The sequence below is a fragment of the Cygnus atratus genome, chromosome 29 (genome assembly GCF_013377495.2).
Source record: "Cygnus atratus isolate AKBS03 ecotype Queensland, Australia chromosome 29, CAtr_DNAZoo_HiC_assembly, whole genome shotgun sequence".
NCBI classification, from domain to species: domain Eukaryota; kingdom Metazoa; phylum Chordata; class Aves; order Anseriformes; family Anatidae; genus Cygnus; species Cygnus atratus.
This window is the reverse complement of record NC_066390.1, coordinates 1,750,455-1,778,359: the sequence shown is the minus strand read 5'-3', so window position 1 is coordinate 1,778,359 and position 27,905 is coordinate 1,750,455. Positions and strand designations below refer to the sequence as shown.

The 27,905-nt window shown below is 42.5% G+C and overlaps 1 protein-coding gene and 1 long non-coding RNA gene across 3 annotated transcripts; one reads left to right on the top strand and one right to left on the bottom strand.

The window, feature by feature from the left end:
• Window positions 1-426: 426 nt before the first annotated feature.
• Window positions 427-26,738, top strand: LIMA1 (LIM domain and actin binding 1). Of its 2 annotated transcripts, XM_035570304.2 has the most exons (11): window positions 436-502; window positions 3,964-4,099; window positions 6,721-6,766; window positions 8,808-9,266; window positions 14,558-14,666; window positions 15,556-15,716; window positions 18,011-18,118; window positions 20,207-20,264; window positions 20,994-21,109; window positions 24,032-24,165; window positions 24,564-26,738. In XM_035570304.2, exons 2-11 carry the CDS (start codon window positions 3,981-3,983, stop codon window positions 25,561-25,563), a joined length of 2,310 nt encoding a protein of 769 aa, XP_035426197.2. In that variant the 5' UTR covers window positions 436-502; window positions 3,964-3,980; the 3' UTR covers window positions 25,564-26,738. The 2 variants fall into 2 exon arrangements, with proteins under 2 accessions (XP_035426198.2, XP_035426197.2); XM_035570305.2 differs by lacking the exon at window positions 18,011-18,118 and having other exon boundaries at window positions 427-502.
• LOC118260212 (uncharacterized) lies at window positions 1,477-6,743 on the bottom strand. Its single transcript, XR_004782198.2, has 3 exons — window positions 6,078-6,743; window positions 5,393-5,544; window positions 1,477-1,522 (listed from the first exon to the last, which is right to left on the bottom strand). It is a non-coding gene; the product is annotated as an uncharacterized LOC118260212 (long non-coding RNA).
• Window positions 26,739-27,905: the final 1,167 nt, after the last annotated feature.

The following is a 27,905-nucleotide window of genomic DNA, read 5'->3' as shown; positions in this document are numbered from 1 at the left end:
AAGGAGCCATGAGGGAACTATGAGAGGCCATGGGGGGACCATGAGGAACCATGAAGGGCCATGAGAGGACCACAAGGAGCAATGAGGGGGCCATGAGGGGCCATGAGACCAGGGGGGGCCACGAGGAGACCACGAGGTGACCCATGAGGGGACCATGAAGTTAGTTGGACTCGATAATCCTTATGGGTCCCTTCCAACTTGGGATGTTCTATGATTCTATGATGATGAGCCATGAAGGACCCATGAGGGCCCGTAAGGGGGCCGTGAGGGGCAAAGCTCCCGTCCCCCCCGCACCCCCTCGCAAAAGGCACCAAGGCGCAAGCGCACGGAAGCCCCCACGGCGGGGAGCTGCGCATGCGCCGGGGAAGACCCCGGCCGAGCGTGCCGGGGTGTGTGCCCCGGTATGGGGGCGTGGCCGGGGGCGTGGCCGGGGGCGTGGCCAAGCGGCTGCCCGGTGCCGCCGCGGGCGGGGGGGGCGCAGTCGGTGCTGCCGTTGCGACAGGTGCGAGACGGGGCACCGGGACCGGGACCGGGACCGGGACGGGGACACGGGGAGGGGGACGGGGACGGACGCGGGACGGGACGGGACCGGACCGGACCGGACTGGACTGGACCCGACCCGGGACCGGGACCGGGACCTGGGATCGGGGACCGGGACCGGGACCTGGGATCGGGGACCGGGACCAGGGACCGGGACCAGGGACCGGGACGTGGTGCGGAACCGGTGACCGGGATCCCCCGTTCTGTTCCGGAGCCCGGCGTGGGGAGCGAGCTTCGAGGGGCCGTGCCGGTGCCCGTTATTGCACCCCTCCGGGCTTCCCTTCCCGGGGCTGCCGGTGGGCAGGGCAGGGGCGGCTCGGTACCGGCTGGGGCGGGAGGCAGCGGGGTCGTGCTGCTGGGGAGCAGCCCGCGAGCTGCTTGGGCAGGTGCCCCGCGCCGCAGCCACCTGTAAGGAGCCCCTCTGGGGCCTTCGTTAACCGGCGGTTCTTCTTGAAGGACTTTATGGGGCTTTATCCTGCCTTATGGGGTTTTACGGGGTTTTATCCTGCTGCGAGGCTTCTAGGTAGGGTTAGCGGAGCCGGGTCGGGTGCGTCGCGGTCCTTTCCTTCCCTGCTGCCTCGCAGGTTCCTTTTCCCCTTCTCTATTCCCTTTGGGCTCCGTGCCGTTTTAAATGTAACCTGCACCGTGCTCATGAGCTTGTTTAAAATTTAATACATACAGTTAGCGGCTATTTCCTGGAATGGCCTGGGAAAAGTATTCAGAGCGAGCAGCAAAAGAAGCACAGAAAAGCTTAAGTGAGTTGAAGCCGTAAGCGTGCAGGAAAGGGCTAAGAATGTGGAATGGCATTAAAAATGCGGGAGCGCGGGTTTCTGGGCATCTTGGCGTTCTGCTTTTTGTCGTGAATTGTGTGTGGGACTCCAAATGTGCTTCTTAACTTACGGTTTGAATGACCCAACAGTAGCTGCTGCCTCTAGGAAGAGGTTTTGCCAAAACGGTCCTAATTGTCTTAATGCACCTGTGGCTGTAATGGAGAAAATGGAAAGCTGAACAATAGGAAACCAAACAATGACACAACAGAGTGGAAAAATGTATCCATAAACAGTGAGTGCTTCAGTGGAATGCTTATAGGCATCGAAATCAGGAGTATTTTCTGCACAATTTAACTAGATTGTGTTTTCTCAATATTTTACTGAAGCTGTCCTTCCGTGTAAGGTGCACGTCAATCAGCAACCTGTTATCTCTGCCCGGGGAGGCTTCTAATGAATGCCCCGCTACTGTTTCCTGTGCGAAACTGACTCAATTGAGAGAAAGGCGATTGAAACAGCAAAGTGGGCCTTCAGATGATCTCTTCTTTGTCTCAAGAGTAATCATAAAACAAAAGTTTAAACCGTAGCATTACACAGCTGAATTGGATTAGTTTTTCCTTTTTAACAGATATGTTTCTCAGGAGTAAATTTTAACTGCAATCTCCACACATGTTTTGTGGCTTTGTTAAATCTTTATGCTAAGTGCTTGCTACTGGGCTCGATTGTAGTGACTGCATCATGTAATCCCAGAAATGCATATTTATTGGTACATAAAGTATGCTTGTTTAAAAGTGGGAAAGTTGAGTGCTCCTCATATTCTAATTAGATCCTTTTTCTTTGTGGATGATCATTTGTGCAGTTGGCAGGGACTGGTAACTATTTTAAGCCTGGAGAATAGCATCCTTTTTCTAGTTTAGTCTGGACAAAACTTCTCAGGTTAACAGAAGAGGGTAATTTAGTGACGCAAACTGTTTTCTGCAAACTATACATTTCAAAAAGTAACTCTTCAGTCTGAGTTTCTCTCCCTAGTTGAAAGGGGCCATGGATGCATTTTAGAGACTGCCTCGGTTGGGAACGAGTCTGAAGCTGCAGTAAGCTGCAACTGCAACCATAACGTTGATAAGCAGTTTCAGTGTTTCGACACCTCAACAATTTTGGTGTAACTTGTCTTGTTTGCCATGATAGTTCAACCTGCATATCTGAAAGCACCATCTAAATGATGATCGTGAAAAAACATGTGTTGGCATGGTGTGTCATTCCCTCCGTTACGTCAGGTGAATTAAGGAATGTTAGAGAAAGTCCCATTCTTCCTGACTACGTCCACCAAGGCAGCAACACGCTCATCTGCTGCCTGTTTTATCTCTACGCAGCAGCAGGGTGCAGCACTGGAGAGGTTCCTATGGTTCCAGCAACAAGCGGGCACCTCGTGGACCCAGTGTTCCCCTCTCAGAACTGGAAATCAGGTTCCTCCGATCCAAATTCTCACAAGATCAGTCAGACTCTGCTTGCTGCAGCTGAATTCCTTTGGACTGAGGTGTTACAGCATCCCAAGTCTGTCGCTTATGAGGAATTGCATTTTATGCCTCTGAGGATTTCAGAAACATGGGTCTTCCCTACATCTGACTGTTTATATCAAGTTCTCTTAAGGTGTTACTTCAAGTGCGCCTAGTGGTCGAGCAGACCTGTACTCAGACTTCTCGAATTCTGTGACCTAACGGCGCAAATCAGTTAAAGAAACTGATGGAAAAAATGAGAATGAGATCAGCCTGCCCGATGTTAGCGTTGTAGGATCAGTTAGTGCACTTGCTGCAGGCATTGTGTGACATGAGACTAGGGATAAAAGGAAAGAGGAAAAAAGGAAAGGCGTTGCCCCACAAGCTTTATTTTTGTCTTATCAAGGAACTCTTTAAATTAATCTCCCTTCCTTTCCTCCTCCACAAAAGAAAACTAAGTAAAAGTAAAAATCTGATACTGTCTTGTTGGCTTCTGTAGTGAAAAGCTGTACAAAATCTCTTCTGGTTTACAGCAAGACGGGGCAGTCAGAAGTATTCCTTTAGGTAACTGATAACTATTGCAACCTGAGGTTTACAGCTGCCTGCATGAACACGAGACTTCCTTCAGCTCACGGAGGCAACGGCTGCTGCGTTAAGAGTGAATGCTGCCAGGGTGAATGGAAAATGTTTGCATAGGAATTACATCCTCTTAGGTTTCATAACTCAAGCCTTCTTACATAAATGCCAGCACATTTGGTTCAGAAAGCAGAACAAGAGAGGGCAAACCAGGGCTTCCTGGAGCCTGTCTGTGTGCACGTGTGTAAAAGAAATACAGAGCTTCACGTTAGCATCCTTTTCAATCACGGCTTGCTTCTTACTCGTGTTCTGGCTTACAGCTCATCTCTCGCCCCTTTTATTGTGGCTAGTGTTTTATCAAGGGCCCCATCTCAATAGCGTCTGCAGAGGAAATTATAACTTTAATCTGATGCCGGTTTTTTTGGTCAGTTGAAGGACAAGATCCTGAATGATCGGGACTTGGTGGCACTAGGTTCCTTTACTAGGGTGGCACGTTAGGTTCCTGAGCAGTGACTTAATATCAAATCGCGCTGTGAAACTACTTTTCTGCTCTGTATTGACTGGCACTGTACTTTCTTCCTGCGTAGGTGTTCATGGTGATAAGATGGAGCCTTCCCCATTTAACAGAAGACAATGGACTTCACAGTCTTTGAAAATCACTGCAAAAGAGCTTTCTCTGGTCAACGGGAATAAGTCATCAGCTCTTTTGGAGAGGTTCTCCAGGTAAGTGCTGTGAGGCTTCTGAACGCAATCTGTGTGTATGGGGGGGTTGGCAGCTGGAACCTTAACAGTACTGCTTCACTGACAGTTGCTTTGCTTCTCAAAAATTGTGTCACTCTGGAGGCATTTAAAGTTCTGGCTTAATATGTACTGTGCAAAGCTTTGTTTAGCTGCTGATGTTGTATTGTTTCAGCAATCAGAATTATAACCTCTTCTTTCTGCTGTCAGAAAGTACAGCGTTCTCTGTCGAGTTACAATTTGGTTTTGAGGGCAGAGTATTGGAGTGCAGGCAGCTATTGCTGATAAGAGTTTTACTCCATCAGAAATGGGTTTTTACAGCTTAGTCACGAGCTACATCGGCTTCTCTCTTAACGTGGCATTTCCTGGCCGGTACTTTAAAAAGTAGCGTTAATGTGTTATCGGTTAACTGGAGACCAGTGAGAATTTGTAGTTCTGTGAACTGCTGGTGATGGATGTAACCCTCTAGGAAGAGCTCTTTAAGAGAATATAACAGTAGCTACGTTCTTCACAGATGTCACTTCCAGCTGTCTCACAATACTGGTTTAGAAAAGGAATGCTACCCATCCCTTTTCTCTGAGAGATGCATGATAGATTGCAATCAGATCATAAAGTAATATGTTGGGAAAGCTGAGTGGCACTAGCCTATGTGTTTTTGGGAAAATCAAGCATTTCCTTAAGGAAATAGCTAGACTAGAGCCTGAATTTTCAATGGGAGAGGGGCAGCCCAGTCGTCTAGACTACTGCATTAACAGTGCACCAAGGTTTTATTTAAATCTTGAGAGTGGGAGAAACTTTATGGAGGCTATAGAGGAAAGATAATTGTGATGTGGACTTTACACAAACATAGCTATTACTCTTCAAGTACTCTGTCCTAGGGAGAAGCTGCTTGCTTTGACCACGCTTGTTAAGGTGATTTATTCACTCGTTGAAACTTGATTACAGAACCTGGTCATCTTGCTAAATGTTGATAATCCTTTGGAAAGGGCTTACTGGAAGTAATCCAAACTGCTATTCCTTAATCAAGTGGAGCCCCTCTACATAAGCAGTGTCAGTTCCTTGCAAAAACACAGTCCTACTTACTTTACTGGCTTTGCCAACTCTGGCACTAACAGTGAGGAGCATAATCTTTCTAAATTGCTGATACCTAAATATTTGTATGTGAAAATAGTTTTTAAAATTCCCATGGTGTCTAGGTAATCAGTTTTGCCAGGTCAGAGAAATGCAAATTTGCAACAGGCAGAGACTTAAACAGTGCACTGTGGTGGGCTGACTTACCGTGAGCGCTGCCTGGAACTCTTCAATCCTTGTTTATGTTTTCCACTGTGGTACTGGACTTTCATCGCCATGTCTCTGTTGATTCTTCCAATATTGATCTCTCTTCCACCATAAACTTACTTTCTCAGCATGTCTCATCCAAATTATGGAAGCTGTGTAGTATAAAAGATACAGGTTAATACATCTGTATTGATTAAAGAGAGCCACCTACAATCCTGTAGCAGCTTTCAGTCTGTACAGAAAATTCAGCTTGTTGAGTAGAAATAAGCAAGGGTGCAATTTGTCCACTCTCCAGCATAACAAGAGAAGAAATTCACGTGGGAGCACACCTTTCAAAACAGGAAAAAAAATCACTAAGAGAAATGAGTTGCAGAACAGGTATTTATTTGCACATAAGTATTTTTTTTCATTCTTAAAAGGAACCAAGCCCCTGATATACATTAGTTCTTGGTTTGATACCAGCAATAATTTCAGGTCTGAAGCTGACGACTATTATAACATTAGTGCCTTGTTTATGGCCTGTAACATATTCACAGTCGTATCAAAAGTAGAATTCCACAGATAAGAAAGACAGAAACATGTTGAGTCATGATTCTTCTCTTCAAAAAAGCGGAGTTCTAGTTACAAATGGCAAAATTTGTCTTATCTGATTAATTTGGGCATTTCAAAAGCAAACTGCAGTCACCTTGGGCTGATCAGTGTGGTCTGTGTGCTCCTAGCTGTGGAGTGCAGCGCAGATTGCTGTGTGTAGCGTGCAGATTGCTGGGAGTTTTCTAGAGCTTCTTAAAGGACTTTGATTCATGATCCAGGGAGGCTTATCTTCAGAGGACTGTGATTGCTGTTTCCACTGCTGGGATAGTTCAGCTGCTCCTGAAGCAACTGCTGAATTGGTGCAGTTTACAACCCAGCATAGTAAGATAAACTGGCACTTATGTAGATTCTCTGCGTATGCCAAGCTGTAATTTGTTACGGTTCAGCAGCTGCTGTATAAATAGCTGAGTTATTCCCGCAAAGGGGCACAGCAGACAGCTGGGTGGGAGAAACAATACAGCTATTCCAAGGTAAACTGTCTATATTTGAGAATGAGAGTGCTTAGCTAATGAAAATTATCAAGGCATGTTGTTATTGTGAGCTGAATGTAAAATGTGTCTACCACTGTGCATTGTTCAGATACTATTTGCTACTATTTTTCCAGCCTTTGGTTTTATTTGATAGGTCTGGTAAGTGCACAGAATCCTAGGTGGAAATGAAATTTCAGCTGTCTTCATGAGCATTCCGTGTCCTAGTTAAAAACTGTGGTTTTTTTTTCTCCATCCTCTTTCTCAAAGGTATCAGAAGGCAGCTGAAGAAGCCACTGCTGAGAAAAAAAGAAGTGTAAGTATTTGTTTCCTAGGCAATAAGCAACACTCTGCATGAAAAATGGATCATCTACATGAAACGTTCCTGTGATAGTTTATTTTGGGAATATCAAAGCTGTTGCTATGTGTCCTACAGAAAACTTAGCTTAGACACAGTGACTGTCTTTGACCCATTCCCCTTCCCTTTCCCAGTGTGAATGAAAGGAAAGAAAATCAAGTGACTTGCCCAAAGCTATATATTGAATCACCAGTTCACTCTTAAGCAAAAGGCAGAACGAGTTGGCTGTCAGTCTTCATTTCTAACCACAACCTCTTTGTTCTTAGCTGTAGGCAGTTATGTGGTACCTCTTCCTTTCTTAAATAAATTTAAAAGTCTGCTTAAAAGAAACTGCCAGCCTCTCTGAAATCTAACGTGCATCTCTTCGATAACTATAGAATCTGTTAAGGGGGATCTTCTGGGAAGTGATTTGCAAAGTTCAAAATGTCCCCGAATGAGGGAAAGCCATCCTTTTTGGCTCTGTATCTAATCCTTGCATCCCCCGTGAACTACACTGTACTCACTATTCTGGGGTCACCCTGGTGGAAGGCCAGGCAGTAAGACTTAGGTCTGTTTTTATAAGCAGATCTTTTAATTGTCCTTTTGAAAGACCAACAACGTTTACAGGATCTATAGGAAAGTCTTTGCTAGAGCATGCTTTCTTGAGCTCTTTAATGCTTGAGGAGTCATTCTTCTGTTTGAAATACAAGTGTGATAAAATAAGCGTTCTAAAAGTTACTCTCCAGTCTTAAGTTTTCTTCATTGCTTTTATGATCAGGGACAGGCGAGTCCCAAGCAAGAATGACTTGTGTTATAAAGAATGCCAGGATGTCATAGCAATATGTCGCACGTGCAGAGGTGGAAACCTGCTGTGCACTTTAGAGTACGTCTGTTGTATTACAACATTTGCCTTACAACTTTAGTACTTTCTTCTAAATACAGTTAGCAAGCAAGCTGATCTTTTTGAAGCCTAGGTGGATTCAAGTTAATTTGCAAAGCAGTGTTCAAAATGTGACCAGAAGAGTAATAGGGTGAGAGACTTAAATCTTAATATAGCCGCTAATCCCGATTAATTCCTGTAAGCCTTGCAGACCTGTTCCACTTGCAATGAGTTTGTTACAGAGCACTCTCCGTAAGGGAGAGACAGCAAAAATGCAATGCTGGCAGGTATTGGGTTTGAATGAATCAAACGTGGGCTGGTCTGTTACTGTGGGGAGAGGTAACTACGTGTAAGTAAAACTAGCCTGGAAAGCATTTGGATGGGAGCAGTATTACTGCTCCACATAGTCCCGTCTAACTCACGATGGTGAGGCAGCACTTGGGTGGGGTGTGGATGTGTCCTGTCTGAGAGCTTTCGATGTGTCGAGCGATACAGAAGAGTTCCAGCAAGCAGTCTGGTGTTTATGAAGGGGAGCAAGAAGAAATTTCTTGTCAGTACTTAGCTTAAGCCTTACACTGAGTGGTATAAAATACTGAAGAGGGATCTCTTGTAAGTAAAAGGCTTTGGTTAACTGATAGCAGGAATACAAGAGACCAACAAAGCAGTGGTTTCTGTGAGCTAATCAGTAGCTTTTTGGAAGACCTACTAGTTATTGTCTTCTGAACCAGCTGGAAGACACTGCAATGCCTGGCACAGCACCCATCTCTCATGTGGCTGTGTTTTCCATTGCTTGCTTGTTCCAGGACTAGAGACCCTTGCAGCGTGGATTTGGGTCCTTTTCCTCCATGTGTGGATTGAAGCCTTTTGTGTCATTTAACTCATTAGACCTTGACTCCCTTTTTCCTTATAAGGCCATCCTGTTTGCTCACTTCCTGCTTTAGCTCCTGACTTTTCTCCCCCCTCCTTCCTTTCCTATCCTGGATGCTTTCTCCATGTGGCACAGTTGTAACTATTCACAGCTGTCTGAAAAAGCCGAGAGCAGAGCTGAGTGCTGAGCCTTTAACTTCCTTTCGCATAGAAAGGAAGTGTTTTAGTGCTTCATCAGGCATATAACTGGAATTAACTTCTTGTTCTTTGTAGAGCACAGAAAATCTTCCCCCTCATTTTAAAAGGGGGAATCTGAGTGTGCTGAAGAAGAAGTGGGAGAATCCAGTGCTGGGAACGGAGTCTCGGAAGGAAACGCTCCGAAGCAGCTGTGCTGAGGTTGGGCACAAGGTCGCAAGCTCCGGGCTTGGAGTCGGGAACAGCCCTGCTTCTTGCTCAGACCCGGAGCAAAGCCCAGCAGCCGGCACCGCATCTCACGCCCAGGCCTCTTCTGGCACCGCTGGCCAGCTGCCGGGTCCCGGCGTTGACAGCAAAAAGTCTAAAAGCCACTCAGTGGAGAGTGGTGAAATGGAAAACTGTCTGAGAGAGCCCAGAGAAGTGGAAAAGCCTGAAGCTAGTGAAAACACCGACTCCTCGGGGAAGATAGAGAAGTACAGCGTTCCGCTGAACAAGCTGAAGATGATGTTTGAGAAAGGTGAAGCGGCTCAGACCAAGGTAAGGATCTGTCCTTTCAAATCTTAAGAGAAACTAAAACTCTGCTGCCTCCTGGGCACCAGGAAAAGTCCCTGGAGGGAGTGGCTCAGAGCTATTGACTCTGCAAGTAATTGTATTCATTGTTTTATGTGAAACATAGCGTAGCTGCTGTTACTGACTTATTCGAGCTACACAAATACGTGTAGAGAGCTTGGATTTGTCAGTATTTGTGACTGTTTATTGCAGATGTAAGATTAATTTGCTTTTGATAGAGGTTTACAGTTTAAGATGGGGAAAAATAAGTATGGAATTTACTGTTTTTCTTCTTTTAAACAACCAGGGAGTGTTTATCTCCTGAGGATTAAGGTGAATTATGTAAACAAATTGTGCAAAACATAAATAGTTACATATAAAAGAGAAAGTAACTGTTTGAAATGAGCTCAGCAGTCTCGGGCAGCTGAGATGGAAATACTTGCCAGAGTGAGGAGCTTTATACGTGTCTGGATGTGTGTCACACGTACAGGCGTATAGGTGTATATAAATGCGCGTATCTAAAAGTACTGTGAAATGCTCCCATCTTTTCCTTGCTGTTCTCTCGTCCTTGTGTCTTAACAAATGTTTCTTATCAAAAACTCCTCACCAGGAAAAAATAAGCAAAGATAGCCAGATGAGCTCCTGCCTTCACTAGTTTTGACTTGCAAATGCATAGGGCTTGCATTTTCCTACAACTGCTCATGAAATCTGATCCTGCATGTGGACTGCAGACTGTGTGTCCCGGGGGAGAATTGCTTAACTAGAAAATGAGTTGCATATGCCAGTGACTTGCAACATAGTCCTGAGGCCTTGATGCTGGTGGATTTTCCAGTTTTCTCATATTTTCCTTTACTTCTGGCTTTGTTTTACTGCGGGTGGTTTTCTTGCAGTACCAAGTAAAACAAATATATTTTGCGCAAAATTTTTAAAAATATCTATCAGCTAAGGGCTTCAGAGGAGCAGCTCTGTGTTAAAGTGAATTTTAGGTCTGTGTATAGTAATTTTGCAACTTAGATTTTGTAGTCTTTGTCATTATGTAAGAACTGCCCGTACTATCACGGCTATCGAAAGGTTGGGCTGAAGAGGGTGATCTCTTGATAGCATTTCTCTGAACTCTTGCTGTAGGATTAGTCAGCCAGGATTCTGCAGGAAAGTACCATTTTGCAGCTGGACTTGAAGTAACTTTATCATAGCCTGGGGAATAAATTGTTTTGGAGCTGATTGAATCTGGAACTGAAATTTCTGTGAAGCTTAGTCATTCGAATGTGGTTGAAAACCAACTGAAGACAGTAAATATCATGCGCTAAATATGAAACTATTCAGGTTAGGTTCAAATTCTGTTCCTATTCCAAGTTAATCTGGTTACTTTTTAATTTTGGAAGGGAAAAGGCATGAAGCGCTCTGAAGTTTGTGTTGGGGGGGGTGTCTTTGTGATTAGAACACCCCACTGTAAGATTTCTGGTTGTGGGATTTTATCTGAGGATTGGAGGATGATGTCATGTAGTCCTGTACAATGAAGATAGTTAGGCACTATGGCAACACAGACCTTCTTCAATAAGGTAGGAAGTGATGTGGTGCAAGTTTAACTGCAAGCTTTGCAATTGCATCTTCCATTTATGCTTTTCCTGAACTCTGTCTGATGATAAACCCCTGATTTAAGCGCAAGCAAGGCTTCACCTGAGAGACGGTAATTCTCCTTAGTATTTACTTCAGCCTTGTGGTATAAGCACTGCCAGAGCTTTCCTGACAAAACATCTGTATAAGCTAAGCAGCAACACTGCTATAACGTCATGGCAGTAAAGATAAAATAACTTGCCTGGTTGCTGGGAAGTCCGTGGCAAGAATCCAGATCAGAGCCTGGATTTCCTGACCCCATCTCACACTCTAAACAAACCTATTCTGATGTTCAGAACTATAAGCAAAACCCTCTTAGTTTCTTCATCTGTTTGTTCAGATCTTGCTCCATCTTCTGCAATTTAAATAGAAGCCAGCTATTTTTCTTCCATGAAGATGCAATAAAAATGCTTCTTGGGACAATAGTCCGAACCAAAAGCAGGAACATCAGTCTAGATCGGTTCAGCACTAAGCAAAGGCTGAACATGAGGTCTTTTATCAATTTCAAAGAATTCTTCCAGTAAGTGATAGCAAAAACATACACAAGGATAATCAGAAGAAAAGAAAGAACAAGCAGATCTACAATACTTCTTTAAAAAGTTGTCTCTAAGTTGCTTTGTGCTTTTTCCTTTAAGGCAAAAACTTACTGTGTCTTGTGGATCTAGCCCAATGTACAGGGTCACATTTGACACAGTTATTTATAATGAAATAGGTGTAACTTTTATTTGGTCTTTTGCCCAACAACTCCTTGTGCCCTAGGCGAAATGCTGTTAACTCTGTTTGTGATACCTCTGCACTCGCCTCTTTTGTCTTAGAACCTTGGGGCTTTCCAGACGCGAGGAATATTTTATTTCATTTTGCAAGTAGCAGAAGCTGTGGCACTGGAACAGTGGCCCAGCCAGGACTGAAAAGAGAACTGAGTGCCATAAGCGTAAGGCTGGGAGTTGGGGATTCCTTCAGGCTAAAGGTGTTACCTCCCATGAACCCTAATCGTCCTAATTACTTGTGGTCAGTCTATTGGTGCTAATGGAGAAAGTCCCTCATCTTCAGTAAATATTTTTTCCTAGTACTCTGTGCTTTTTTTCTTCCACAATGTAAGACTGTTGATATAAAATCTACACAGCTGTGGCTTGGTATTTGCAGGTTTTAGTACTAAGTCTTGCACAGAAATATCTCTGAACTCTATCTAAAGCTTTTGCATATTGGTGTTTGGGATTTTTAATCTCAAGACAGGCTAACCGTGTTATTCAGAAAAGTTCTTCAGGTGATGCTGTAACCTCCCTAGGTATCGGAGGGGACAGGAGAGGAGCGGGCAGGACTGGAGGTGATTCAGCTGACAATAACTCAGTCTGCCTAGCTGGTCGTGAGATGGCTGCCTCTGATAATTGAACACTTCCTGCTGCACTGGATTCTGCAGCATGGTGATAAAATGGGGGGAAAGCTGCTCGTTCTCAAGTCAGAACTCATGCAGCCTTCAAGTTAGATGAAGGTAATACAGTCACAGACAAGGCTCTTTCTAAGGAATCCTTAAGTGCTGGTGAAATCTGAATTTTTATTGCTTGGAAGAAAAAGTTGATTTTATGTGCCTAGGTGAGCTGCTAGCAGCTGATCCAGAACTTCTGCTGGTGGCAACAGACTGATGAATCCTTGTCAAAATTGTTTGGCAGCATGCTGGCCCTTTGCCACTTCCTATGTAGAGGTTTAATTCGTTTAATAATTAATTTCAGTAATAATAGAGCTTTCTTTACCCTCTCAACATGAGGGCAGTTCTGCATGTTACTGAAGGAAAACCACAATGAAAATAAATTGAAATGAGATTCTGAAAGAAAGGAGAATGAGTGGGGGCAACTTGAACAAGTTTCCAGTCTGGGTTTCTAGCTGCCTTTTTTCTCCAGAAAGATGCTGATAGTTTCTGGAGTCTTGGAATGCCAGACACGGAATCTAAATTTCTTGACCTTTGTTCCCTAGTAGTGAATTCTTCCTTATGCATGCTGCTGACCAGTTAAACTTCTCATGTGTCTGTACTGCAAGCTTTTTTGTTCCTTTTGTAGATTTTTCGGTCTTGCTATATGCAAGAAACTGTATGTGGTGCCATGTTAAAAAAAAAGATAAAAAAAAAAAAGAAACGAAACCCAGCTTCTTTGAATTCAGTAGGGCAGCGATGAAGTAGTTTGGGGTTTCAAACGGGCTAAGAAACATTTTCTCTTCTGTGTCCTCACAGGATGTTGTCTTCAGATATATTCTGCCAATAATGATCTTTCCCATATACTAGTCAAAATCTAGACCCTTTAATGACAAATTTCTGAGTTGTAAGAACTTCAGACTGGAGGTGACATGAAAGCGGACATAGGCTTAATAAGTATCATCTAAGGGTAGTTTGCACAGAATGAGGAATCTGCAAGTCCTTACAAGTGTGCAGACACTCCCAAACTGAACCTATCAACACACTCAATAATGGAAGGAAAAGACTTGTCATAGCTAAGCTGTTTTCCAGTAAGAAAAGTTACCAAAGTCTTAAACCACAGAAATAAAAAATATTTCCCATGCTAATGGAAATAGAGGCTTTCCAGCTGCATTTTCCTTTCCTGGTAAAGTTGCTGTTTTGTATGCCAAAGCAGCCTGATTTTTCACAGTGATTATCTTACAGTGCGGTTCTGTTAAAATAAAACTTTGGAATTTCCTTCAGTTTGGTGACCAGCAAATAAGAAACTTTTTGGAAGGGGGTGGGGAGGCGGGGATGTGTGGTTGGAGCATCTTGCCAAACCTGCCTTTTTCCTTGCGTTAGCCTCAATTGTAATTTCCAACTGGCTCTGTGATTTAACTCTTCCACGGGAGGGAGTGAACAAAGATCTATCACTTTGAGTATTTTCTAGGATGTCTTCCGTAGCTGCAAGTCAAAATATCTTGATGAAGTCCAATTAAGATCTGCATTTCATGAGCATTTGGCAAAGCTGCTTTTTCACAATTTCTTTTATTGAGCACTAGATTTTGGGGAGTCGGTCTCAACACATATGTCTTAAATCTGATTGAGCCAGCCAGAGCACTTCTGTGGTAGCTACAAAACTGTCCAGCCTTGCAGGTAGTGATTATCCTGGATATCTGAGAATATTTATCTCTAGTACTCTGCTGCTTAAGCTTCAGCCTTATCAGACCTAATTAGGGAATTATTTGGTACCAAATGCATGAGCTATTCAAATCAAAACAAGTAGATCTAGATAACTTTCATTACAATAGTATTTTTTTCTCCTTTCTGTTCTTGAAATTCAGTGCAAATTTTTGATAGCATACTTCTTTCTGATTTTAAATCTTCATAAAATTACCTTGAACATTGACTTCAAAAGAAATTGTATGGGCTGCAAAAATCTAGACTAAAGTTTTGTACTTGCAGCCATAAATGCCTAAAAATCTGGTGTGTGGTTCTGATTTTTCAGCAAATATAGCTTGTCAAAGGACACCTACAAACCTCTTCACAAAAATGTTTTCCAGGTGACGGAGGGTCGTGTATTCTGTGATCAAACTTTACGTTGGTTAAATAAGATGTCACCTGCTAGAGTTGTTTATTCTAGTAAAGCAGATTTGCTAGTGACACCTGCGCATCTTAAAGGATTAAATGCAACAATCTTTGTTTGTCCAGGCAGCTGATAGGTGGGTTTTGTCTCTACCAGGTCCCTAGAGACCAGAGGAAGACAGCAGTCAGTAGGAGGATTTCTGAAAACAGCTTCTCTTCAGAAGACCTTGATGTTGGCCAAGGAGAGAGGAGCCACAGTACATCAGGTCAGTAATACCCGATTGTTTTTTTCTCCAGTTTATAAAATTAAAAACTACTTTATACAACACAATGGAAATAATTTTTGCCTTTCAGAAATAGAAGTGCAGCCATCTTCCATCTGTAAGGTCCACGCGATCATCACATTTAATGAACTGAGTCTTGCTGTGAATGTTAAACCCTTAACTCCTTAAGCACAGGAAACCAAGGCATAGGGGATAACTAGCAAGTTAAGGAATGGAACACGTTTTTTCCTGTGTCTTAATTCTAGGACAATCCTATGACTACTTTTTAATAGTCGATCTATTTTAGAAACTAAGTAGAGAACAGACAAGACAATACATCGTCTTCCCTGTTGCTTTAATTCTTGTCCCTCCTACACCTTGTCCAGATGCTACAAAAGATCTTGCCATGATGAGTGAGGCTAAACTGAATTATTTCATGTTTGCTGCTGAGATCCTCATCTTCAGCATGTCATGTGATAACTTATTTTCACAGAGAAGGTGGAAGTGGCAGGTGAAACTTCCTTTTTCGCTTCTCATGTCCTCCACAAAAGGCTTTGATAACTGTTCCACTACAGGAATGAACCTCGTTTCCATTTAGCCACTGTAGCAGCTGCTGTCATTTGACAGTAACACTAAAACAATCTTCAGGGTTCATACTGCTTGCTTCTGATTCTACTGACTGGAACTTATGACAGGTGGATGTATTGTTTCCGAAACCAGCTGGATAAATTATGAGATGTAGAACGTAAGCCTTTGAAGCATTTCTATGTTCCTGAGACCTGGAATTTCTGTGCTCTTGGGACTGGTGAAGGGATGGATTAGTAAACGTTTTTGCACACAAGTCTGTTGGTGTTCACAAAAGTTACTCTTTATTCATGTAATTCTTTTCCAGGGCATCTTATAGATACTAGTCCAGCACTCAGCCCAGATAGGGCAGAGCCCAAGAAAAGCCTGGAGATGCCCCGCTTATCAGAAACTTCAATAAAGGATAGGCTGGCGAAATATCAGGCAGCTGTGTCCAAGCAGGGCAGTTCCACAGGCCTTGTTACCACGGTAAGTCTGTTGAGCTTTAGCTTGTGCAGAAATGATTTTTTGCCCCAGCCTGAGGCTGGAAAGAAGATCTTAGGGCAACCAGGCCATTTGAAGATAATGCCATCTTGTTTTGAAAAGACCTCCGTGCTTGTAGGATTCATTTCTGATGAAGAGCCTCTACAGACTGCAGGGAGAAATAAATACTTGCATCTTGCTGCAATGATCTTGAAAGTTTTCAAGGGAATTAATTGCTGGTACCCTGACTGAGGTGCTTCTGAAACACAGCTGAACTTTTTCTTTCTGCCTGTCTGTAGCTCTGTGTTTTTTTTTATTTATTTAAAAAAAAAAAAAAATCTGTAATGTGCATTCGCTGTAAGCTAGGGGAAACTGAGGCACAGTAGTAGGAGCAACTTTCAGTGTCCTGCAGTGCACAGAACCTAGATTTCTTGGCCTGCAGCCTTGAGATCACCAGGCAGTTTTTCTCCCTTTTGTTTTCACCTTCCTTCAGGTCTTCTCACCCGTTATCTCATTCCAGCTGGCCTTGCAGTGAGTTAACCTATGTCAGTTGTGCAGATATTTGAACAGGAAGTGAGCAATTAATTGAATCATAGTGAACTACTGCAGCTGAAGAGACTGCAAGAATCTAAGCTTTTAATAAAAGAAAGTAAAATGTGCTTAACTACATTTGCTGGAACTGTCTCATGCTTTTGCTTAACGATGGGAACTTTTACTGTTTAAGTAACCCTTTTGTTAACCATACTAATAAATTGTAATGGGAGAGACCTTTTTTAAGTTAGGAAACTTGCACTGGAAGTAAAAGCCAAAAATGTTGTTCCTAGGGTTTAGAAGAATGCATGCACATGTCTTTATAATGATGCTAAAATCTCTACCCAGCTGAAATGATTTTTGAATTTCATGTGCAGCATGGGCTTAATTCTCCAGCCCTTGGCAGGAAAGTCAAGTAAACTTCATGGAAGGAGTGGAAAGTAATTGCATCCAGTGCAACAAATGTCATTAACTGCAAACTGCTGATTTCCAAGTCCTGTTTCTCACCTGCATTCAGTTTGCTAGATTATCTTTTCCAGTTTGTGGCTTGGAGTGGTAGCTGATCCACTAAATTATGTCCTAATGTCAAGAGATTTACCATAGGTGTTTCTTGAGACCATAATTTGCAAATCTCCAGTGCTATCAGTTTGAGAGTCGGTCCAGTGTCATGCTCTTAGGTCCCATTTGGCAGAATCTCTTGATTTTTGGCTTGCCCTATCGATTAGGGCAGCAGGTAAGATGCTGACGAGGCTGTTTGCAGTACTTCCAGTAAACCGTAACTCTTGGATGTTTTCCTTCTGTGCTGCCAAGGGAACTATGGGTCTTTGATATGGTAGTGTGCTATTTGTACTTCCCCTCTCTGAAAAAGTGCTGCAAAGAAAGGACATAATCTGTCTTGGGAGCAACTGTTTTGAGGGCATTGTAGACTAATTAGATCTGGATTAAAACTGGTAGTTGTTTTTACAGTTGGTTAGAGTGAGGGTGAGAAGCAATTTATTTCTATAGCATTGCAAGCAATACAGAAAGGGGACAGAGATGAGGAAAAACATATTTAGAGATCTATGTATTAAAACAGCAACACTTAATTACATACCTATTAGACACGATTGGCTTACGGAATCCAGTAAGCTGCTGGTGCTGGCAGTTGGCTATTTCTCTTCCATGTTACAGAGAAAATGCCTTGTGAATGGCACGAGTCTTTCTCCAATTATCTTGAATCCTGTGGCAATGAAACACAAGACTTCACTGGATTTGTTTTTTAAAGTCTGAAAGATTCTTTTGTGTAAATCTTAAGACAGTTCGTAAAGTACAGAGATCTTGGTAAATAACAGTATTTTTTTGACTAGTACAGAAACAAGGGTAGGATTTGCTTTTATGTTGAATTATATTAATTACACGGTGCTTTAGATGATGCTTGTCTTGAAATATTTAGCACTTCAAGTGAAAAATTAACATATCTAGGAAGGGAAAATGTGGAGTGAGCAGGGGAAAACAAAAGAGCTGATTTCAAATGGAAATGTGGAAGCAAGGAAAAGGGCTGCCATTATCTTCATAGAGTAGAGTAAAATTCTACAGCCCCATCTTTCTTCCTCATTAAAAAGCATCACCTAGCAAGTGTGTATAGATTTTTATGTTCCTTCCTTTAGTTATCAATGTATATGCAAGGAAATCAGTTTTCAAAAAAAAAAATAAATAAAAAGGAACGAAATATAGGAAGTGCTTTCCTAGGAGAAAAGAACCTGTCAACTTTCAAGTGCTTTATTCTATAGAATGAGATTCAAGCCAGTGAAAGTGAACTCAAGAATTACAAATCTGAGCAGAAGGAGAATATGCCACCAAGTTTTGAGGACTCCATTTCCTATCAGGATGGGGAGAAGGTAAGATACTCATGCTGGTGAAGGTCAAGGACTTCACTGTAAGTGGAACAAGTTGAAGAGGGTCATCTGAGATACTTGTTCCCCATGCCATCTAGAAATTGAACCTGAACAGCAGGTACTATTTACACACTGCAGAATTCCTTTTTTGTTTTTGTCTAGATTATATTATATGAATTACAAGATAGCAGGTCTCAGTGAAAGACTTCTTAAGCAGTTGTAGAGTAACTAGAGATAAATCTTACCAATTTTCCTGGAGTTTTCCCCTGTCTTCTCAATGACGACATGTCTGTAGTGTGGCAGAATCCTTGAATATCATGCTTATGTATTCTTTTTTAGGGGCTTCAGCAGCTGACTAGAGCTGAAACCTCTGGTTTTGGGTTGTGTCTTCCATTTTGACTCTGCCCTTAACATTTGATTACAGTGAAGTCACCAAAATTTTTCCGTGTCATGTTGCCAACCATAAAAATAATGATTCACAACTGGGTATTTGATTGTTTTTTAAATAAATGAAAGTATGAAAAGCTTTGTGTGACGCACATAAAGGGACTTTGTCACCATTTCTTCTGCATTTAGTGGCTAAATTTTGGATAAGGTAACTGTGAATTACAGTTTGGGTTTGCTCCTGTTTTTGAGCTTCAGCTGCAAATAGAGGCTAAATTACTCCGTGAATACAGAGATAATAAAGCATGCTCAAGCATTTGTATACTAAACTGGGGGTAGCAGACAGGATAAAAGTGGCTGAATAATAATTGGGGTACTGTGTATTCAAGCCATGCTGAACACGTGGCAGCCTAATGCCAGGAGGGCTTTTAGAGCTTTCCAGCCTTCCTTGGGCAGGGGGCCAAACTGTTGCTTTCAGCTGACAGCTGAGCAGCTCCGTGTTTAACTGGTCGAGACTGCTTTTGCTAAAAGGTGAGTTAATTAAAAGAGCACTTGTGAAATCCGAATACTTCCCTGCTGTTGAATGGAAGATTTGAATAAAATCTCTTGTATTCAGCAGTAATTGCGAAGTTGCTTGTTGAGGATTCCAGGTGCGATAAACAGCCTGAACAGAACATTGTTTGAGAGGGAGGATTGTTCGTTTGAAATGACATCATCAAGTTGGGAAGTCTAATTAAAACTCCTATTAATAAATGCCGGAGACAGGAGTCTTCTGGTGAAAAGGGAGCAAAAGAAACTTGCTAACCTCTATCATTTTTATACTGAATCCATGAAAGATTTAGTAACCAGACATGTGTGACTCAGCCACAGAAAACACGGATGCGCTTCCCAGTATACTAGTGGTAGTGATTTGTTCAGTAGAACGTATGTTAATTTATATAACTTGCTTCATCCATTAACTCGTTAATTTGCATACATCAGTTGCATGCAATGGACTGTTCAATCATTAAAGTGAATTAATGATGATCTACATTTAATCTTGTTACAGTGTTTCAGTTTCTCAGCTACTTATAACTATTTGATGTCATAGCAATACTGCCAAGTTTAACAAGTCTACATCAAGAGCTTTATTTATAAAAAGCTTAGTATCTGAAACCGCTTTATAACCAACTCTTACTAACAAAAAACATTTTGAAGGTTTTTTTGGTTTTGTTTTTTTTCCAAAAGCACTGTTTTGCTGAATGCTTAAAAGTCGTAGATACGTCAAATGTTGGAGGGAGCCATGAGATTTGCACTAAATGTGTCTTGCTTGATGGCAAGGGATTTCTCAGTAAGAAAACCTAGGAGGTACCTCAACAAAATCAACAGGGCTTTTTAATAACTAACAGAGAAAGATGTACAAGCGGCAGGTGCCTGGGGAAACAAAACCCCAATGTTTGTGTGAATACTACAGCAGGTGATCCGCATGTTGCAGCAGCTGTAAGTGTGTGAGGGTGGCTGCCTTGTAGCAAGGACAGAACATCACTGGCAGTCAACGGGCCGCTGTCGTGTGCCTTACAAAACAAAAGTAGCTTCACCTGCACCTTAGTGTGGCCGGTCTCTTCCTGTCATGGTGCTTATACTGTCGAATTGTCTGCGTGTTACTTGGGATGTTGTTATTCAGCCTGCTGAAGGTCACAGTATTCATTGCCTAATATTCTCTTGCAGGTTTCCGTGGGTGAAAACAGCTCGTCGTTCCACTCCAGCCTTTCAGAGGATGGCAATGGTAAGCACTCATGTTCCCACCTCACCAAGAGTAGAGTGCATGGATGAGGAAAAGCACCAACTCTGCCCAGTAGTGTGTAGGATACTTGAGATCACTCTTTCAAATGATGAATTTGACCCTATAAAAGCCTGTCTCATACTAAAAGTGTGTCCTGTGCTTAGCTCAGCTGTATAAAAATTTCTTTCAGGCTTAGAAGTTCACTTGCAATTGTAGTTCTAAGACATCTGTAACTTGTTTGCTCTGATTGAACATATTTAGGTGTAGCTGCCTCCCCAGCTAGACTTAAACTAATAGCTCTGGCACCTCCTAGATCCGTCAGTAGGCTGGATATACTTATTAATGCAGGATGGTCACCAAATATCTTTGTTGACTGGAGGTAGACAAGTTCCTATTCAGTAAAGTACTCGAGCACGTTCTTGTGCTGCATTAGCTTTACACCCGAATTCAAGCCCACGCACGAGCACTTTGCAGAAATGACGAGTACTTCCTTGGAGTTCGATGTTGTCCATGTATTAGTCTTCTTTATGTATCAACTTAGGTTTTCTGGTACATGGGAGGAATAGATTGATCGTTTTTAAATAAATTTGCTTGATCTAGATCTAATGGTTTAACAGCAAATGAAAGTTTCAGCCCTTAGTTGGTAGGATTGCTGTTTGGTTTTATCAGCATAAACTTGCCATGGGTTTACAGTCATCGTAATTATCTCTTTTTCCTGCTCTGCTCCCTTAGTTGGACAAAACCTGGAGAGCGAGACAGAAGTTCAGAAACCTGTCGGCACAAAACAGCAAAACTTTGGTTCCAAATCACTTGGCCAGGCAGATGCATCTCTGCCAAAAGCAGTGAAGGTAAAGGAGCTATTTATTCTGCAACACTGGCAATGGTTAAAACCAACTTTCTTCTCTATTTAATACTACAAAGCCTTAATGCAACAAAGGGTCTGGCAGTAGCTGTCAATATCTGATGTGGCTGTTTATGAGGGAACTTGAGTTCTGGTTGGAGAAGCACCTCCAAACTGTCAGTTTTGCTTCGGAGGTGAAGTCGGAGTTGCTTGCTGGGAGCTCCCTTGCTCCTGCTGAAGTGGTGTGGCCCTGCGGCAGGGGCAGTTTTTTTCTTCAGTATGGGAAAAGGGGGTTGAGCAGGGAAGTCGGGATTCAGATCCTGTCAGGGTTTGTCTGTGCCTCTTGTCAAGTCAGAGCTCCTACAGAGCGGCTTTGAGGTCCTGATCCTGAAGCCCAGAGCCTTCAGAAGGCTGGGACCTGGCTCTCCACCCTCCTCTTCCAGCTGTTCCCCAAGCAACTGCAATTGGTAGGAACTTAATAGTAAGGGTGAGTGGTGAGTGACCCTCCAAAGATCAAGTCTGGCATTCCTAACAACAAGTCTTTTTAATGTAAAATTTTTGTTAGCAAGGACTATAAGGCAGATGGAGAACGTCTTTGATAGGAACGTATTTGCTAATCTTATGAGCCACCCAAGCAGCAGTTCTGAACATTTTGATCATGCTGTACGTGCCTGTCACGTGTGCTGTCTGGAGGTAGGATGCCTGTTCCCTGGGCTGCCACAGACTTCCTGGCTCGCTCTTGAGGAAACAACTGGGCTTTTGTTGTTTTTCCCATCTTTGAGAGGAACAACGCTGACCTCACTGAGCCCAGTGAGCTGTGGGTTCCTAGTGTTCTGGAGTATAAATGCCAGTATGCAAAATTAGTCTGCTGTCTGTGACGGTTTTGTAATCTCGTTCTGTTAAAGCACACAAGATATGTGCAAGCTACGTGTTTTGGTCCTCTGCAATCTCTTTCTATTAGTATAACCGTTTTAGTCCTCTACCTTGTTACTGCTTTTGATGCTGCACTGCTCAGGTAGAAACCCAGATGCTGTTTATTCATGTCAGGTTCCTATTTGTCTCTTCCAGCTTCTGTTTCCTGTTCTTGGTTCCTAATCTCTACTCCTGCCTTCTGCTTCCCTCCTAATGTGAGCTCAACTCTCAGCTTTCTCTCAAGTTTTTTATATTTACTGGACCTCACCTTCCTCCTGTAGCTCCTATTTGTAGTATGCCTGGAAAGGAATTTCTTTCTCTTCACACCCCAAAACACCTCTCATCAGGCACAGGGCTCATTGATACACAAGTAAGTTCCTCTTCTTAGATGGGGACGTGCATTGCAGAAGCACATGCCGGCGCTGTAATGTAATGTTGCAAGCAAAACTGAGCTACGGGGGAGAGTCTTTTTGATGGGCAAACAAATTGTTGCTGCCTTGCTTCCTGTGGCAAATGTGGATGACCAGATTTTTGTTTGAATTGGTAAATGCTCTCCTTTTTTGAGATTTCATTTAGCAACTCAAAATTCAGAGTTTGTACGCAGTTCTGGCGGCACCTAGAGATTGTGGCTCTTTTCAGAAGGAGTTCTGAATTCTTTTTGGTCAAGCTGTCGTCATAATTAGAACTTTAATCTGCTATCACTTAAAGCAGTGCCTTAAAAAATTGACATACCTGTTGAACTGGAATTAAATTGGCAGCAAATTTTATGGCTGTGACAAACTGGCTTCAGCTGGCTCTGTCTTCAGCAATCTGTCCCTCACATATTGTAACTTTCATTGCCTAACCATTGTTTCTTGTCTGGTATAAATAAATTGCTGTAATAATGTTTTCCTGTGACCTTCCTGTTTTTTTCTCTTTAGCCATATTTTCCTCAAAGGTTTTTACTAAGTTTGTAGCAGGTAATTCTTTGTCAAAGGCAAGCTACGATATCAGAGTGTCTATGCAAACCCATGGATATGGAGCCTAGGCACTTCTACCCTGACGCTAAAACAGTAACAATCAAGGGGCAGCCTGAGAATGCCAATTTTTCATTTGTAAATTGTTTTTTTTTTTAAAGGTATCTTTCCTGCTGGCCAACCATAATAGTTTCCAAGAAGTACATGGCATCAAGTGACCTTTTTCATGGACAACATACTTGTTTTCTTGATGCTTTCAGAACACAGTCTGAAACCGTTCCCATACAGCCCAGCAGCGACACTTGACTCCTTAGCGTTTAAGTTTACCCTTGCACTAAATTCTCAGGAAATTCTCTTAGTGAGTACATAAACATTTTTAGCTGTTTAACCTCAAAGCCCTGCTCAACTTTAAGTCTTGGGTGAGTTTGAGGGCTGTTTGTGCTGAAACCCGAGTATGGTTTCTTTGCTATAGAACTGGAATTACTTACAAATGAAGTCAGAAGCGTTTCCTGCTGTCTGCATCTGTGCTGAGACTATTTTCTCGTCACTAAAAGAGAGCATTTAGCAAAAATGGATTTCAAACTGCTGAGAGCAGCCTGTTCCGCTCCTTTTCTTTCTCCACCCTCTACCTATTTATTTTGAAGTCATTTCAGATTTTTTTTATGATAACTTTCCTAATTTTGGTAAATCTTATACTGACTGTAATCTACCCTAATATTTCTTCATCATTTTCCTATAAAGAAAAAATGAGGTTGGAGAAATAGATCAGGCAGATTTCTGGGAACTGGCTTAAAGTTATAACTGAGTTATAGTATTTTTTTTATTGTTCCTTCTCAGCCACTGCTCTGCTTGCAACGGGGCAAAATCTTGGCTGTCAAACCACACCAACCCCTGTGGGCTTGCCATACCTGAGTCACGCATTGCCCCCCAGAACCCGCTCTAGCACTGAGCTGCAGAAATGCTGCAGCTTTTCTGAGCCCGCTGGAAGCTGCGCATGAACCCAAGCCAAGTGTAGCAGTTGATTCATTTTCCAGCTAACGAGCTTTCTCTTCTTCCCGTAGAAGTTTCAGTTGCCAGCGAAGGAAACCTGCGTTGGGTGTCAGAAGACTGTGTACCCGATGGAAAGGCTCTTTGCCAACCAGCAGGTGTTCCACATCAGCTGCTTCCGCTGTTCCTATTGCAACAGTAAACTCAGGTAAACACACTGCTCCGCTTGGCCGCCTTCTAGGAAGCGGGGCTTTCCTCTTCTCGGAAGCTGAGTAAGTTGTTGTCCAGGCTTAGCTGAGGTGAAGGCAACTACAGTGCAGAGAATTGAACAGGAGCATGAGAGTGGTAACACAGTCCTAGTTCTGCCAGTGGCCTCTGCACTTGATGCAGTCTATTTTTTTTTTTTTTTACTCATAATGTCACTTGCTGGGGGGAAAGACATAATGTCCAGCTCCTGAAAAAAGGGTTGTACCAACCTATGAGAGCTGTAAGAATGTCTTTTCTGAACATGTTGGAAGAAATTGAATCTGTTCAGCACCATAACTGAAATATACACCCACCGCAGTGGCTGAACGCTAATATTTGACTTTGTGTCTTTCTGAGCAGTCTTGGGACATACGCTTCTCTGCGTGGGAATATTTACTGCAAGCCTCACTTCAATCAGCTCTTCAAAGCCAAAGGCAATTATGATGAAGGCTTTGGACACAAACAGCACAAGGAATTATGGGCAAGTAAAACTGAATGTGAAGAATCCCCGGAGAAAACTCTCCATGGTGTAAATGCAACAGACAGTCCTCAAAACCCAGGAGTAGAGGATGCCCCAATTGCAAAAGTAGGAGTTCTGGCAGCAAGTATGGAAGCCAAAGCCTCAGCTTTGCCTGAAAGAGAAGAGAGACCAGCAGAAACAAAAAAGCTCAGGATTGCCTGGCCGCCTCCATCTGACCAAAGTATTCAAGGAAGTGCCCTGGATGAGGGCATCAAAGTATTCAAACCCAAGTGGCCCCCAGAAGAAGAGATTTCCAAGCCAGATGTGCTGGAAGATGTGGATCTGGATCTCAAAAAGTTGAGAAGATCTTCCTCGCTGAAGGAGAGGAGTCGTCCCTTTACGGTGGCAGCCTCGTTTAGAACAGTTTCTGTTAAAGGCCATAAAACAGACAATTCAGCTTCTCCTAAGGCAGAGAGAGACACGTTGAAAAGAGGTGAGGAACTAGAGAGAGAGGTGGTGGACAAAAAGCAAAAGGAAAAGAAGGTGGAGAATAGGAACATCCAGAATGCTGAAGAGAAAAATACAGAGGAAGAGCGGGAATTGCCTGTTATCAAAACAGCAGAGCGTAACTTCGTGGAAAATGGCCAGGCGAATGAAGAGACAGATGAGGAAGAACACGGTATGGAAGAGAAGCAAACCCCAAATGAAGAATTCCTCGAACCCAATTCTCCTAAACATTCCAGCTTTTCCAGTGCCTTGACGGCTAAGGAATCATCTCCTAACCAGAATCGCAAATCCCAAGACGTTGGTTTCTGGGAGGGAGAAGATATGGAAGACCTCTCTGTTGAAGAACAGATCAAAAGGAACCGTTACTATGAAGATGATGATGATGAAGAATAAATTGGCCTTTTACTATAAAAACTTGCTGCAAGGTGCTGGGCCTTTTTAAATTGGTGTTTTTAGCTTTAACAAACAGCTGCCCTCCACGCAAGTGATGCTATACTGCACATCGACATTAAGGGAATCAGATGTACAAATTATCTCAACCAGAAAAGTACTGCGGGAGCCTGCAAAGAGGATACTTAGGGGCATGGAAATGAGAATCTGTGGCTGTGGGATGGCATCAACAGGTAGTGGCTGTCCACAGGATGGGAACAGAGCTCTTCTGTACTCCTATTGTCTTATCCTTTTTGAGCTCTGGTACCTGTTTTGCTAACGACTTACAGACTGCCCCTGCGCTCTCAGTGGTGGTGTGGAGCAGGCTTTTTGTAATACACTACTTTTACCACTACAAATGCGACTGCAGTGCTTAGGGACCAATTTCAAAGGGACTTTCTGACCTGCTTTAAAACTGGTAACTAAATGCACTTTAATACATGTAAAGGGCACAGCTGTTTTTTTTATGATAACAAAAGCATTTGGTTTTGCTCGGAATCCATCAACTAAAGCGTTTTAAACTGAGTGCAACGTGACTTTCTTTCTCAAAACTGCCAATGATCAAGACCTACTACTCCATTTTTCTCTGTGCAACTGGAATGGTGTGCCCACTGCTGGAACAAATGTATTTTAGTGCTGACCCAGAAGCTGCGCTGACTGACTCTTTGAGGGCAAGTCAACATTTTTGCAGGAGCCTGCAGGGCATTATTTTTGCATTTCATGTGCATCTGAAGTGTGTTTTTTGACATTTTTTTCTTAGAGTTCATCATAATTCATTTAAAACTGCAGATAACATTTTTAAGGCCTTTTGACAATTCTGAAAATTTACTTGTATCAAACTGCCATAAATCTTTTCATTGTGGCTGTGAAATTCTGCTGCATTATGAAATCTTTGGAATAAAACCATATGAACAGTGAAACTTTCTGATTGCTAGCATTGAAGCTTAGTATGTTTTTAAACTTGACTGCATTTATTTTACAAATAATGGAATCTGGTGGAAGGAGGATGTCCTTTTATATTCGCTTTTATTTGTACTGTACTCATGAGAATTAGCTCTAACTATATTTGAGGTGTAAAATATCCTGCTTTCTTAACAGTCCTGCTAACTTCAATAAAGTTTGGTCATTTACATAAAAAATTAGGTCTGAAGACTGGATTCATGCTCATTTTGCGAAGAAGCAATATTTTAAAAGGACCTGCGGGAATGATAGGTAAAGTACTGGTGTTCTTACTTGAAGCTGGAGACTAGGCGGTGATTTTTCTGGTGCCACTAGGTGACACTGTGGGTCCACTTTTTTGTGGAATGTCAGATGGGCAGACTGCTCTCTCAGATGCAAGGCTGGAAGAGAGATTAGAACACGATGGGCAAAAGAAATAAGGACATGCAGGCATTTTACATTTCCATTTCTGGTTTCATCTGTCTCTCAGGCATGGTAGCTGAAGATAATTGAGTATTGTTTTTGTTTTTTCCTTCCTAGAAGCTTATTTGTATTGCAGTTGTCTTATCTCAAGCCTGGGGTGGTTATGGTTGGGATAGATGGGGTTAAGATCTAGAAAAAATGCAGTAAGTGACCTGCAGTAGCATAAGACAGTGTGTGGTGGTTTATGGCATGGGGAACGAGGGGGAGAGAGGGGAAAAAACAACTTCTATCTAGCTAGGTGTTAGTAGCTGCACATCCCGAGGTGTACAACCTGCTGGCTGGCACTTCTTAAGGGAGAGCTGAGCCTTGATTTGAACAGATAGAGGGGTATTGCGAAACTAGGAAAGCGGCTGTAAAAGTACATATGGCTTTCTTTAACTTCTAAATCCTTATCTTTTTCTAACGAAATCCACTTGGTATCAGATTGCCTTCTCAAATTACTAAGCAATTGGAGATCTTTCTGCCTGGAAGCTATTTGTCATGGGCTCAGATTTATTGGATATGCCTATTATTTGTTTCTTAGGAGACACAATTGAATTTTACAATGCATCCCCAGTTACGTGATAGTAAAGGTACACTGGCTGCAGTTCCCAGAGACTTTACTGTTATACATCGCTAATTCTAGTTAAATCTGAGAATTCTAGTTAAATCTGAGGCATCTGTGAGTCCTCGAGCTATAAGGATGCTTACTGCTTGCTCAGCCAGGCTAAACATGTTCGCGGAGAAATTAGTGCTACTGGTACGTTTAAATAAAGTTGTTCCATTGGAAAAAAGTGAACATATTATGAACTAGCCTGTCCTTGAATCTATTAATTATCATAGCATTTGAGTGCTTAATGGGCCATTTAATTTGCTCTCGACTGGACGGATGCCAAAAGGGCTAT

Excerpts from the sequence above, each read along its gene's own strand:
- LIMA1 (XM_035570304.2), top strand. The coding sequence starts at position 3,981 with ATGGAGCCTTCCCCATTTAACAGAAGACAATGGACTTCACAGTCTTTG. Across the intron at positions 4,100-6,720 it reads CTTTTGGAGAGGTTCTCCAG|GTATCAGAAGGCAGCTGAAG; the intron begins GTAAGTGCTGTG and ends TCTTTCTCAAAG. Across the intron at positions 20,265-20,993 it reads CCTTTCAGAGGATGGCAATG|TTGGACAAAACCTGGAGAGC; the intron begins GTAAGCACTCAT and ends CTGCTCCCTTAG.